Here is a 13,600-nt window from a genome sequence, read left to right as displayed (position 1 = left end):
TCTTACAAGCCCGATCACCTGCTGGCATATTATGTACTTGTGTGTTTTAGCTTCGGCGTCTAGACGATGCCTGGGACATGGTGGGGCTGTGGTACATGCAGCACACACTTGTCTAAGGGGACAGCTACCCCCCAGCTCCACTCGTGGCTGTCATTTAAGAATGTAATTCCTAAATCTTTTGACTTTTCAAGAGAAACCCCCAATTCAGATTTTGACATGAACTCTCCTGATTCTTAAATGTCAGCTAGTAATTCACATCTTTTAAAAAGGCACAGTCAACGGGGGTGAAGACCAACAGAACATGCCTGCATATGCTGGTCTGTGAACTCAGAGTGCCAAGAAATTGAAGTTCACTAAGGATCTGAGGGAAGGCAAAAAAGCCTGGTGTGTTTCAACAGTGAAGGTCAGATGAAAAGTACACATGCGGACAGCAATTCCTTTTGCTCCATTTCAGACTGCACTTGCAAACAGTGTGAGGGGGGCTGAGTATGCGTAGCCAGGCATTATTTTTCCTTCCCTGTTCAGATTGCATCTCTTAAGGCTTCTGCCTTTGCCGAAAACTGGCATGGCCATTTCACTCTTTCACTTAGCAGGAAAATAACTCCAAGGGGAAATTGACTGTGAAGGCTTACAGAGTGCCCCCTCAAGATGGGGAGAAAAAGGAAAGGAAGAAATACAATCGGGCACTCACGGTGGAGAAAATTAAGTGCGGGTGAGCAGGGAGATGCTGATTCAGAGCACGCTCACACAGGAATGCTAATGGAGCTTAATAGCTTGTGAGGGACAGGCTGCCTGGTGTTGCAGGGAGCTTGGAAGCTAGCAAAAAAAGGAATACTGTATATGTTCAATGAACAGGGGGCACCAAATGGCCAAAGGAGGAGAGGACGAGCATGCCTCTTGCTTGAAGGGCATGCATGCGTTCTAAGACAGGGGACGGGGCTAGGGTTGCAACAGACTGAACTTGGCTTCAAACCAGCCTCCCTAAGTGAAGCGCTGAGGGCTGTTTGCACAGACTGATCCTGAGCAGAGAACCTTTTGGTTGATTCAAAAGCATGTGTGTGTGTGTGTGTGTGTGTGTGTGTGTCTGTGTGTCTGTGTGTCTGTGTGTGTATGTGTCTGTCTGTGTTGTGTGGGAGGTGGGTGTTGAGGGCAATAAAGTCCACGATTTTGCCCACTGTAAAAATCCCATTTCTATGGACTGTTTTTAAGGAAACAAGGTCTTTGGGTCCTTCCATAGAAAAGGACCTTTTGTTTTCCAGGAAGACAAAAATTTGCAATTAACTTTAACTTTCGGATTTTTTGCAGCCGGAATGTGAAACAAAGTGATCCCCTGCTCCTTAAATGGTCCTTCCTTTACAAGAAAAAGAAGGAAACACCAACATGCAATGGTGATCAGAGGAATGTTTCCTGGATGACATTCCCATCTCCTTTTTGAGTCATTTTCATTTCAGAAAAGCAGGTTTTTTGGTACAGAAGGCACATGCGGAAGGAAGTCTGTCCTCCTGGTGAGGCTCTGGAATCTGCAGCCCGGGTCCATGGCTGAACAATCTCATTCTGGCAAATGGGGCAGGACTGGCTTAGCAACTTGACTCTGCCTTCTCTCTAAAATTAAGTTTGTATATAACCATGGAGATAATTTACACACTTATTCTATTCTAATTATAAAAGCGATGCCCTTGAAATAAAATTCAACTCTCCATCCCTACCTGTGCCTGGTCTGCCTCTCTGCCGCACCAACCTCATCGCCTTCTAACTCCCCTTGGCCCACATCATGTCTACATCATGCGCCCTTGAACAAGGCCAGCCTCAGGTCATCTGTGCTCGCTGTTCCCTCCGCCTGGAATGCTTTTCCCGTTGCTGGCTCCAAAGCCGGCTCCTTCTTATCCATCAAGTTTCAGCTGAAACATACCTGAGAGAGGCATTCCTTCCCTCTCTACCACCTAATGTTCCCTCTCTCCCATGATGTCTGATCTCCTGGCTGTCCCATCTCCCCTGTTTTTTTTTTTCCTAGAACGTATCAATACCTGAAATCGCATTATTTATTTCTTGGTTTTTTTCTTTATTGTCTGTCTCTCCCTCGGGAACATGAGTTGCTTAAGAATAGGCCCCTTGGGCTTCCCTGGTGGCGCAGTGGTTGAGAGTCCGCCTGCCGATGCAGGGGACACGGGTTCATGCCCCAGTCTGGGAAGATCCCACATGCTGCAGAGCGGCTGGGCCCGTGAGCCATGGCCGCTAAGCCTGAGCGTCTGGAGCCTGTGCTCCGCAATGGCAGAGGCCACAACAGTGAGAGGCCCGCGTACCGCAAAAAAGAAAAAAAAAGAATAGGCCCCTTGTCAGTTTTGTTCATTTCTGCATCTCTGGTGCCTAGGACAGAGCCTGATGCTCAAAAGTAGGTACCCAACAAATGCTTGTTGCATGGGAGACTGGGGTTTACTGTTGCAATTCCAAGGATTTCAGAAATGAAATGACAATTTGAGGAAGGGGAGTGAAACACCCCATGGTCAACCCTGTGAGTTGCTACACGGCCAGGGACTCTGAGCTACAGCTACACAAGGCCTCTGGGTGTTTCCATGTGTGGTTTCTGGTGCCGTGGCAGGAGGGGGAGGGGGCGCGGATATTCAAAATATTTAACAACAGGTTTAGGCATACAGGTGTGGACAGGCTGAGTATCAGCTCGGCTTACCTACCCTTACCTCCCTGGCCCTCACGCTCTTACCCAGCTTTTAGGAACCAGGTAAATGTCACTCCCTCCAGGAAGCCTTCCTATATACTCTCCCTCCTGGTCCCGCTACTCCTTGCCCCACCTCTCAGCTCCCTCTTGCAGTAAAGGGATTATACGCTTTTGCCTCTTTGGGCAAAAGCCTCTTTTCTCAGCCTCTTTTGGTCAGCCTTGCTGACCTTTGGACACCGGGTCCCTTGCAGAGCATCTAGCACAAGATTTGTCTGCTTGTTAAAGTGCGGGAAATAAATGCAAGAGTGAAGGAAGGCAAGGGCTCGCAAAGGAATAAGTAACTGTTAGAAAGCGCCCCTGAGAGCCGCTATAGCCCCGAGCTGAGGCCAGTCCTACCTGTGGACGATCCCCAGAAGCATCCTCTGCCTTGACAGTCACACCCCCACGTGGTTCACAATCTTCAGAACAGTCCAGAGGAGGCTCGATGTGGAGCCGCGGGCCAGCTTCCGTTCTGATCTGCACAGATTTCTATACACAAAAAGTCAGACCGTTTCAGATATGGTGAAACGAACCTCTTGTTTCCTCCGAGGGGCAAGCACTGTAGGGTCCGCTGCACATGACAGCAGCCAGGTTGGGGTGCACCTGGCCTGGCGTCATCCCGGGAAGGCCAGCTGGATGGGTCACGCCACTTCCACTCAAGTCTTTACTGGTTTTTACTGCCCAAAGTGTGTTCAGTAGAATTTTTCAGTAATTTTTTTGGTTTGAAATAACTTATGGGTAGAATTTCAGTGGGTGTTAGACTTCCCCAAATGGGCTTTGTGATCTAAATAAGTTTAGGAAAGCCTGGGTTTTGGGCCAGGACTTCTCAGGGCCTTTACTGGCCCCCTCACCCCCTCTTCCACACACACTGTGGATATCCTAAAACAGAATACAGATGGAACATACCCCAAACTTTTGGGGCCATGGAAACTGTGTGGTGGGGCCTCTTCCTCTTAGCACTCCTGGATCATTCTTTAGGAAACCCATCCTTTGGCCTGGTGTGGCAGCCCACAGGCTGTCCCTGGGATGTCCGTTTCCCCTTTCTCTCTTGTACTGTGTCTCCAGATTGGCAAGTGATGCTCCCAGCATCCCCTGCGGCCGGGAGGGAGCAGGTGAACACGTTCTGGCCCGTGATGTGTGTGGGTGGGCGAGAGGGGCATGTACGTCTTTGCGGTTGTGCCCGGAAAGGGAAGGGGAGAGCCCCCCCTTGCCCTGCCCCCCTTCCTGCCGACTGGAATGAGGAGGTGGCAGCAAGCTGCTGAGGACTGTGGGGAGGGGGCGACAGCTGGAGGATGCTGGAGTGAAAAAAGAGGTTGTGCTGGGGTTCCTCCGTGAACTCTCGGAGCAACGTGACTGCCCACAGCTAACCTGTGTCAGAGCGGCCCAAGTGATCTTTCCCGCATTGATTCCCACACATACATTCACACACCTGACACCTGGGCCAAGCAAATGCTTCCTGTACCCCAAATATCTGCAGCTTTGTCAGCCCAGCATCCATTCCCCAGCCCGCAGGAAAGGTCTCCCTCATTTTCCTCCAGGCCCCATTTCCCTCCCCGACTCAGTCCACATGTGGCCCAAGGGAGGGTGGCAATGTGACTCAGGCCTGGCCAATCAGCCCATTCCAACCCTCACAATACGCCTGGCCAGCGGTTCAGGGACAGGAATGGACCTACGGCAGCCAGTGACAGTAGCCCCAGGACTCCTGCTACAGCTGTCAGAGGAGGTGCACTCTTCCTACAGGGGTGCTAAGCTACAGGGAGGCACCCCAGGAGCTGCTGGGGACCATCGTACCCCTTCCAGAGAGATAAAGAGAGCTGAAAGAGTGAAGCAGAGTCCTGGTGGATTTGTTCAGAACCCCTGGATCCAGCCATGCCTGAAGGAAGACATCGCTGAAGCTTCCTCTCTTTTGCTTAAGCCAATGCAAATAGGGTTTATGTTGTTTATGACACAGTCCTGACTCTCACCTGGGCCCCAAACTCTCCCACCTCTGTGCCTTTGCTCATGATGTTCTCCCGATCTTAAGGCCATTCTTTCAAATCTTCTCCATGTATCCAAGTCCTATCTAAACTTTGGAGACACTCCCTGACCGCCCAGTAGCTATCCATGGCCCTCTCCATCCTGACTTAATAGAACCCCAATTCTATCGAGTTGGCACTGTGCCCCTTTAAGATGGTCATGTCGCTGGAGGCCCTTTTGCAGCTGGGAAGGCGTGTGAGGCAGATGTGAGTGACTGGAAGAGCCGCCAAGGAAGCCACTGTTTCCCTGCTAATCAGGACTCACTCCGGAGGGCTTCCCTGGTGGCGCAGTAGTTAAGAATACGCCTGCCAATGCAGGGGACATGGGTTTGAGCCCTGGTCCGGGAAGATCCCACATGCCACGGAGCAACTAGGCTCGTGTGCCACAACTACTGAGCCCGTGTGCCACAACTACTGAAGCTCGTGGGCCTAGAGCCCGTGCCGCGCAACAAGAGAAGCCACCACAATGAGAAGCCCACGCACCACATCAAAGAGTAGCCTCCGCTCGCCGCAACTAGAGAAAGCCTGTGCACAGCAACGAAGACCCAATGCAGCCAAAAAAAAGAAAAAGAAAAGACTCACTCGGGGACACAGGATTTTTGCCCTTTATTCTTCTACCCTTCTTCCTGATGGAATGTGGATGTAACATTTGGGAGCAGGGTAGCCATCTTGTGAGAATAAGAAAGAAAGCCACATGCTAAGGATGGCAAAACCGAAGGGGCCTGGGTCCCTGGGGGCATCATCCACCCGTCCTAGCAGCCTGGCTGCCTCCAAATGCCTTGTTCGTGTCAGAGGAAGAACAACAACAGTCTTTAAGCCCCAGTGGTTCAGTGTCCATTACATGCAGCTGAGCTGAATCCACCCTAGTGGATAACCCTCCTTTGGGCACTCGTCACTCTTCGTGGCTGAGTTGCTCACGTGTGGTTTAGGGCCTGGGTTCTAAATTCAGGCAGACGGGTTCGATCCCTGGCACTCTGATGATCATTCCCTGTGCAGCCCTGGGCAAGTCATGGACCCTCGCTGAGCACCGGTTTCCACGTCTGTCAGAGTAGCACTAATGACATCTTCCTCGCAGAACTGCCATGAGCGTGACTCGCGGTGATGGGCCGAGCCCTTGGCGAGGGGCTGTGATGCGCAGCACAGTGGGGCCACACCATTCACCTTAGGCGGCATCAAGTCTACACAGCGGGTTAGACCTCCCCCCAAGGGTATGTTTCATCCACCATGGACCCAGGACCAAACTGCCTGGGTAGTCAAGCAAAGAAACTGCCACCGGTCCAGCACTGGCTGTGCTAGACTTGGTGAGCAAGGCTGGGGCCAGCATGAGGCGAGCCAGGTGCCCAGGGAGCAACATCTAAGGAGGTGTTCCCTATGGGTGAGGCCGCGCACGTGCACAAATCCGAGAGCCAGGGCCTGCTTAAATGTCACTCTGAGAGACAGAAGAGGTCCACCGAGCCATGTGGACTGGACCTACTTCCCAGCCGAGGGGCAGTCAAGGGTGATTTAGAGCTTGCATTTCCCCTGATGCCCCAGCGTAAGAACCCTCCACCCCCGGGGTGAGATTTGGCTTCACCACAAGCTTAGTGAAACGAGCTATTATTATATCTAGATGATGAGGACGGTGAGCCTTGCTGACCTGCGGGACTCTCGTGGGTCAGGACGGAAGTTCTTTCTCATCGCGTTCACGCCGCCCGCCCTCCCACCCCACCCCTTGCCATCACCTGGAACACCAAGTCACTTAATGCAGAGCGGGTGCCACTCCAAGAGCTCCGGGGGCATTTGCTCATTTAGCCCTCACAGCCATCCCAGGGGGAGTCCAGGGCACAAGGGTGTAAGCCGCGTGGCCAAGGTCACACAGCTAGGAAGCCACAGACCTGGATCTGAACCCCAACAGCGTGGCTCCAGAGGCCTTACTCGAAAACAGGGATGGGCCAGTTTCCTGTAAAGAATAAATATTTTAAGGCTTTGCCAGCCCTGTGGTCTCTGCTACAATAGTCAACTGTTCCACTGTAGCTCAGAGCAGCCCTGGACGATGCCTACATAAATGCGCATGGCTGTGTCCCCCCCGAACACTTGATTTACAGAAACAGGCTGTGGCCGAATTTGGCCCTGGGGCTGTAGTTTTCTGACTGACCCCAGTCCTGCACCTCGACGCTGTATTGCCCCCAACAGGCAAGTGAAGGAGAAATGTATCCAGACTGGGCTACCGTGGCCTTTGGGGAGAACAAGGAGGGATTCAAGAATTTTCTGAGACGATTTAACACTAAAGGGGCAGGGGCTGGGCTCTAGATCATTCCAGGAAAAGACCTTGGAGAGAGAGTGTAAGAGGCAGAAAAAGGCAGGTAGGGAGCCCCCCATCGGAGAACCGGGAGGCAGAGGTGCGCGAGGAAGGGGCCCTGGGACACTTTTCCTTCCATGGGCGATCCCGTCTTGTTCGCCAGACTCCAAGTGCGCCTTGCTCTTTCTGGAACTGCACCTTCCACCCATCTTCCTTTTGGCCATCAGCCTCGCTGCCCTGGGCTCTGGCCTCCCGTGTGGTGTCACTGCCTCCCAGGCTTTGTCAACTCGCTCTCAGAGAATTTGTTGGCGCCAGCGGTTAGCATCACGTGGAGGGCGGGCACCACAGAATCCATAGGCCTGGGCCTTTCCAGGCCAGGAGGCTCCTGGGGGCTTTCTGAAGTTCATGGCTGGGATAGGTGTTCCGCGGTGTGCTCCTCCCTCCTCCCGGGAACCACTCAGTAACGTTCAAATGTTGGGAAGAAACAGTCCAAGAGCGGAGGAGGGAAGGAGGAGGGGGAACAGAGGGAGGACCACTGGGCACAGAGCCCAGGCCTAGGGCGCAGCCTGGCTCCTCCATGGGTTTCTGTTCCTTTCTCTGGAAAGGGAGGGTGGGGACGAGGATGTAGGAACCAGCAGCATTGGCCTCTCCTAGGAATTTGTGAGAAATGCAAAGTTTCAAGCCCCACCTCAGATGCGGGAATCCGAATCTGCATTTTACCAAGAACTCGGGGGATTTATACGCACATTAAAGTTGGTGAGGTGTGAGATCAGGAGGTCTGTGAGGTTTTGTGGTGGGCACTGTTGCTTCTGCCTGTCCAGCATGCGTTCCCCTGTTTTCTGGTAAAAGTACCCTGGTTTTCTTTTGGGAAATCCTCCCTTTCCCCACTCCCAACCCAAGCATTCATGTGGAACTGCATCCAGGGTTGGGTAGAGCACATGACCCAGGCCTGGCCACTCTGAGCATTAGATCCTGCTGGCCCACGGTCTCCTGGTGATTGGTTTAGGGAAGCCAAAGAAATGTAACAGCAGGTGAAAGAATGTAAGTTGGGAGCTGCTGGTGGCCATCTTGGTTCACCCAGGGCAACATGGAAAAAAGCAGAGTTGGGTGACGGTGAATGAGCCCTGCTACATTGTCTGAGCACCTGGATCCAGCCATACCTGAAGTGGGAATTCCCACCGGCAAGTAAGAGAGTTGGGATTAATGCAGCTCTACTGGTCTGATCTTAATTATAAATATGAGAAGGCACTCCAGCGTTCAAGGAGAAGAGTCCATGTGTGTCTCTCTGTTCTGCAGCTTTTCCATCCTCCCTCCAAGGAGCTTAGCACAACTGCTCACCTCACCAAGATATCAGGAGACAGGCTTGCAATAGGCATTAAGGAACAATCAGCAAGTCCTTACCAAGCGCTAACTGCATACTAGGCTCTGGAAACATGTCAAGATATAAAACATTTTTAAAACCAATGTCCGGGCCTCAAGGAACCCACCCAGCACATATAACGGAAAATGTGTTTATGAAGAAGCAACATGTGACAAAATTAATGTGGTCCAGAAAGAGTGTCTAAACACTGAGTGGGTGCTGGAGAGGGAAATAAATAGTCTCTCCATCTGGCCGGCTCTCCCGCCCCAGCCCCAGGGAGGTGCCTCTACCCCCATCGGTAGGCCCCCTCTACCCGCCCATATGAGGACGCCCACCTGCTGCTGAGGAGCGCGAGGTGGCAGGTTCTAACCCAGTCCCCGGGCTCGCCTGCCTGCTCCCTGTCTCCCACCTTCATGCCATTGCGAAGATGATGCCCAAGCTTCTGGCTGGCTCCCCGCTCGACACACCGCTTTACCCGGAGTGGGTGTTTCTAAGCGGCTGCTCTCTCCTGCCTACTTGCAAGCGCCCAGACCTGGAACTCCCTTGCAGTATCGACCATATACTGGAACAAGGTTTAAAAGCCCTCATGCCTAAACACCCATGTTCCAGTTTGCCAGCCCAAGGCCAGCTTGTTCTGTACTCAGCCACACTCAGCCCAGTGTCATGCTCAGAGTTTCTTGTGTGTATTGCCACCCCTCTTAGCAAAGTATTCTAAGAGGTGTGCATTAACTCTTATTATCAGTTAGAAAAAAAGAGCAAGGCTGGGGGCCCGCCCTGGATGGTTGCACAGGTTGTGCAGTATGTAAATGGCTCCCTCTAGAGGTGGGAGAGCTCTGAAGATACTGACATAGCCAGCATTGGATCGACCTTATTTGATATGTTCTTCCCGGATCTGTCTGATCTCTTACAAATAACAGCATTCGCATTCTGACAGTCTGTGTCAAGCAAGGTCACTGTAGAGGCTGATGCTTTATGGGTTGTTTCATTTATTGTCCTCACTGCGGGGGTTTTCAAAACAGAAAAAAAAAAAAAAAAGAAAAAGAAAACAAAGGGAAGGGCCCCACACGCTTCACATTTTCACTTATGAGCTTTCCTGGAGGTGTTTAAGCTGCCTGGCCCCCAACAGGAAAGTGGATATGGCGGCAGAGCGAGGACAAAGCCTTTGCTTTAATAATTGCAATGAACTTGCTTTCCAGGCCTTTAAGGAAAGCCCACCCCACAGTAAATTGCTGGAAGGCCAATTCCTTCACTACCAATTTAATGCTAAGAGCCGATGACGTTCATCAAATCTGACAGCATTTTGGTAAACGACGGCTCTGTTGATTAGGCCTCTGTCCACCCAAGTATTACAAGTCTGAGGAAGCCATAAATCTTAATCCACTGATAGCAGCAGAAAGATCTAAGGCCGAGAAGCAGTGGGGGAAAAAAGGACAGCACCAACAAGAGCCATTTATCACCACCAGGCCGATCCACAGCGTGGGCGGCCGCTCGGAAGCCCAGCCCAGTGTCGCCAACTGCCTCCCTGGCTCCCCCAGCGCTGGAGAGTCAGGGAAGGGTTTTACGGGTGGAGTGGTCAGCATCTCGCCCAGCATTTGGATGACTCTCTGACCTTCTGGCCCAGGTATCCTCAGGCCCGTGCACCTGCGGCAGCCCCTTCCATCAGGGCAGCTCCACCCAAAAGTGCTTCCTAGTTGGTGGGCAAGACCCTAAGCTGGCAACTCTATTCTACTGGAAGGAGGCGTTGGGCTTGGTCAGTGGAAAGGTTACGTGGGACTCGAGAGTTTAGGGGGCCGCTCAGAGAAACGGGCAAGGCGACAAGTTGGCGGGGGCGGGGATGCAACAGGGAGGAAGTGGTGCTGGCTGGGGGCTGGCTGTGACCACTGTGTCCCCTGCTGACCCGGCCGTGGCCTGTGTGAATACACCCAGTGACTGTGTGGCCCCACCTGTCCCTCCTGCTGGGCGCAGCACACAAGAGGACTGGGACAGGGCTGTGGTCCCTCTCCTGATGGGGTGGCTTTTGAGAACTGGCCACCAGTGGCCATTAGAGATTCTGCTGCCTTGACCACTCTGCCTGACCTTGGCCGCCTCCAAGGGCGGTGGTACCCATCTGAAAGGATGGAGCTAGAGAGACCGCCTTCCTCTCTATCCTTCGCACCCCCAAATCTGTCTCCATGTACTTTCCACCATGGAGAAATTTTCTACTTTACTCCACTTCTTGGGGCCAAAGGAAGCCAATCCATTCCCTCTTCCTTTTGACATAACAGTGCAGTTGGCAAATTGAGTCTATTTACTGTCCTGCCTACAGCCTCCTCGATGAGAAGGTGGGGACACAGTCCCTGCTCAGGGGACACCTCTAGGGCAGGCAGGCTTTGAATCGTCTGACCTGGTCCCCACCTCCAGTCCCGGCCGACTGAGGCCCGAGCGGGCGCCTCGTCAGGCTGACCGGCAGGCCAGGCCGTGACCCGAGTAACAAAGACGAGCTGAGAGACTCAGCAGGTTTCTCTCTTGGAAAATTTCAACAAACAAATACTGAGGGAGATAAAAACTGTGACCTGGAGAAAGCTGAAGTGAGAAGGGGAAGCTGGGGGAAGGGAGCAGGTGCAAGGGTGGGGCTGGGGAAGGTTGGGAGAGAGAAAAGGCCCGTTAGGCTTACGGGGGAGCCCTGCTTCACAGCACCCCACCTGGTCCTTCTGTGCAACCGCTGCGGATATTTCCAAAACAGAAGCCGAACACACAACTCTCCTGCTGAAAACCCTCCAGGGAAGTCCTCACATGTAAGATGAAATGCGAGCTCTTTTCTGGGGTCTTCTAGACCCTCTGGCCTATGAGCTCCGACCCGCACACCAGAGCTGGCCTAGCCTGCCTCACTTACTGCTCTGACCCCAGCACCTGCAAGTGTCCAGTAGATGGTCCCGGAATGAATGTAGGACTGAACGAGTGAAGGAACCCTCTGGAGTGAAGAGCCGCCCTCGGCATCTGCCTGCCTCTCAGCTGATTACAACAGTCACTACCGTTTACTGTCGGCTTCCTCTGTGCCAGGCACTGGTTGGCGCGTTCTACAAACACTGGTTCGCTCACTCAGTCCTCAGCGACTACCCGCTGAGGAGGGTACCATTACCAGCCCCGCTTACAGATGAGAAAACAAGCCACTTATCCAGGGCCGTACAGCCAGCAACTGGTAGAGCTGAGGCTTTGAACCCAGGCCGCTGGGTTCCTGAGTCTGTGTTCTTAACCATATGGAATTGTCTGTCACCTGCCTCCAGGTGAGGAAGCCAACAGTCCCTGCTGATGGACTGCCCACGACACCTACTATACACACATTCCTTCCCAGCAGCCCTGGGAGGCTTTATGGATGGTGAGCCCAAAGCTCAGAGAGGTCACATGGCTGGCTCCAGGGCACACAGCTAGTAAGCTGTTTGTCTGACTCCAAAGCCCATTCCCTTCTACTCTCCAGTGGCCCAGGTTCAAATGCCCCAGTGAGCCAGGTGGGGAATGGCAAAGGGGAAAGCTGCTGGGTGTAAGAGAAACAGCAGCCAGAGCATAATGACAAACTGCAGCTACCACTCGATCTCGGCACTAGGGCTCTAAAGGGAGTGGTGGGGACCACGGCAGACAGGAGGGCTGTTCGCTGTCTAAACTGGGAACCGCCACTTGGCTGCCACTGACAGCTGCCTTCTTGGCGGCGGCCCAGCATGGGGGCCGGATCTTCCAGTTTCCCTAGGCAAGGAGGAATTGAACTTTTAAAAAAATGTGTAAACTCTTTTGAATTTAAATGTTAGCAAGTGATTAAGTCTTTTCAAACTGTGTGAGTCCAAAAACCACTATCTGGGGGGCCAGTTCAGCCCACAGGCTTCAAGCTGTTAACTTTCAGAGTCTGCCAGGCTAGCCCTCCATATGTTGGGAGGACAGCTGTTGAACCTTCCCCCCAGGATAAGCAGTGCCCATGTCTTCACGATCGGATCTTCCAGGGCAGGAACTGAGCCTGACTGTTTTTTAACCCCAGCGCCTCGCAGAGTGCCTGGCCCATGGTAGGTAATAATACCTGTTTGTTAACTTAATGGACGGCTTCTCTCATGATACGGCTCCCAGTCCACTCACCACTTCCGAAGGTACCCAGGTTCGTCTCTACCTCTCAGGGGTGGTCCCCAAAGGGCTGTGTGTGGGTGGAGCAGAGTCGACGCGAAGGTGGTGGGGTGGCTCCCCAGCACCCATTCCGCTCTCCTCCAAGCGTGCCTCTCTGCTCAGTAGAGGCTGGAAAGCCAGACACTGCATTTCCCAGCCTCCCTCCCAGCTGGGGTCTGGATGTGACACGGGTGCAGCAGATCAGATGGCCTCATGGAAGGCAGGGACAGCAGAAGCGAGGTGGAAAGGAGGGGACACACGCTGGCGGTTTCTGTGCTAAGCACGTGGCAGAGGTCATGAGTGTTTTCATCCATGTCCCACCCTGGCTGGATGAGCTGTGAGCAAGGTCTTTCTTCAAAGTGTCGCTCTAGCAGACACAGCATCACTCTGAGGCCAATGGTTGTGGCACTGGCTTCCTGATTGCTGGATCACAGCTCAGGTGACACATTCCTGAGGCTGATCCCCACCTTCCCTCCTGTGTCCTAGGTAGCAGCTTTCCCGGCAGGTCCGCGTTAGGATGCTGGGTACCATTCCTGGAGGCCTGGCTCAGAGCCCATCCTCTCGCCGGATGCAAGCACCCAATTCCCTGCCTTCCATTCATTTATGCTTCAAATAGCCTGAGAGGTCTCTGTTGTTAGGCACTGACTGACCTCTGACAGATTCAGTACAGAAGGCCAATTACAGCCTTCATGGCATCGGGAAGCCAGGAAATTAGCCGTGATTAGGCCCTGTGAAGTGTGGGACCACAGGGAGAGACTGGGGAGGGATGCTAATTAATCTTAGGCCAAGTCTTTAAATTGCACAGACTCTGGGGTCAGCCATTAAGTCACAGTCTAAGATGCAAATATGGCTCCTGATAATCAAAACAGCTAGGAGAACTCTCTGAAGTGAGAAGTGGAGAAAGGCCTCATTAGTGGGAAATTAACATTCATTGCTGGGGACAAAAGGAAGCCTCCAGGCTGTGTGCCCTGAAGGCCTTGCTCATCAGCATGGAGATGAGGCTTGGGAGTTAGCTGGCAGGAACACACCTCCCCATTTCATCAGAGACCCACAAACGTCCCTGCAGAGAAGTGAGGACCACTGGGTTTGGAGTCACAGGTACAGGGTGTAAACCT

The 13,600-nt window shown here is 52.9% G+C and overlaps 1 protein-coding gene across 5 annotated transcripts in view; it reads right to left on the bottom strand.

Moving 5' to 3' along the window:
• Positions 1-13,600, bottom strand: part of KATNIP (katanin interacting protein) — a 194,950-nt gene that overhangs the window by 121,320 nt on the left and 60,030 nt on the right. For all 5 annotated transcript variants that reach the window (XM_067012513.1, XM_067012514.1, XM_067012516.1 and 2 more), the window contains exon 6: positions 3,068-3,199. In XM_067012513.1, the coding sequence (XP_066868614.1) occupies positions 3,068-3,199 (132 nt within the window). The remainder of the gene's footprint in view (positions 1-3,067; positions 3,200-13,600) is intronic.

The sequence above is a fragment of the Kogia breviceps genome, chromosome 14 (assembly GCF_026419965.1).
Source record: "Kogia breviceps isolate mKogBre1 chromosome 14, mKogBre1 haplotype 1, whole genome shotgun sequence".
Lineage (NCBI taxonomy): Eukaryota > Metazoa > Chordata > Mammalia > Artiodactyla > Physeteridae > Kogia > Kogia breviceps.
This window is presented reverse-complemented; position numbering and strand designations above follow the sequence as displayed.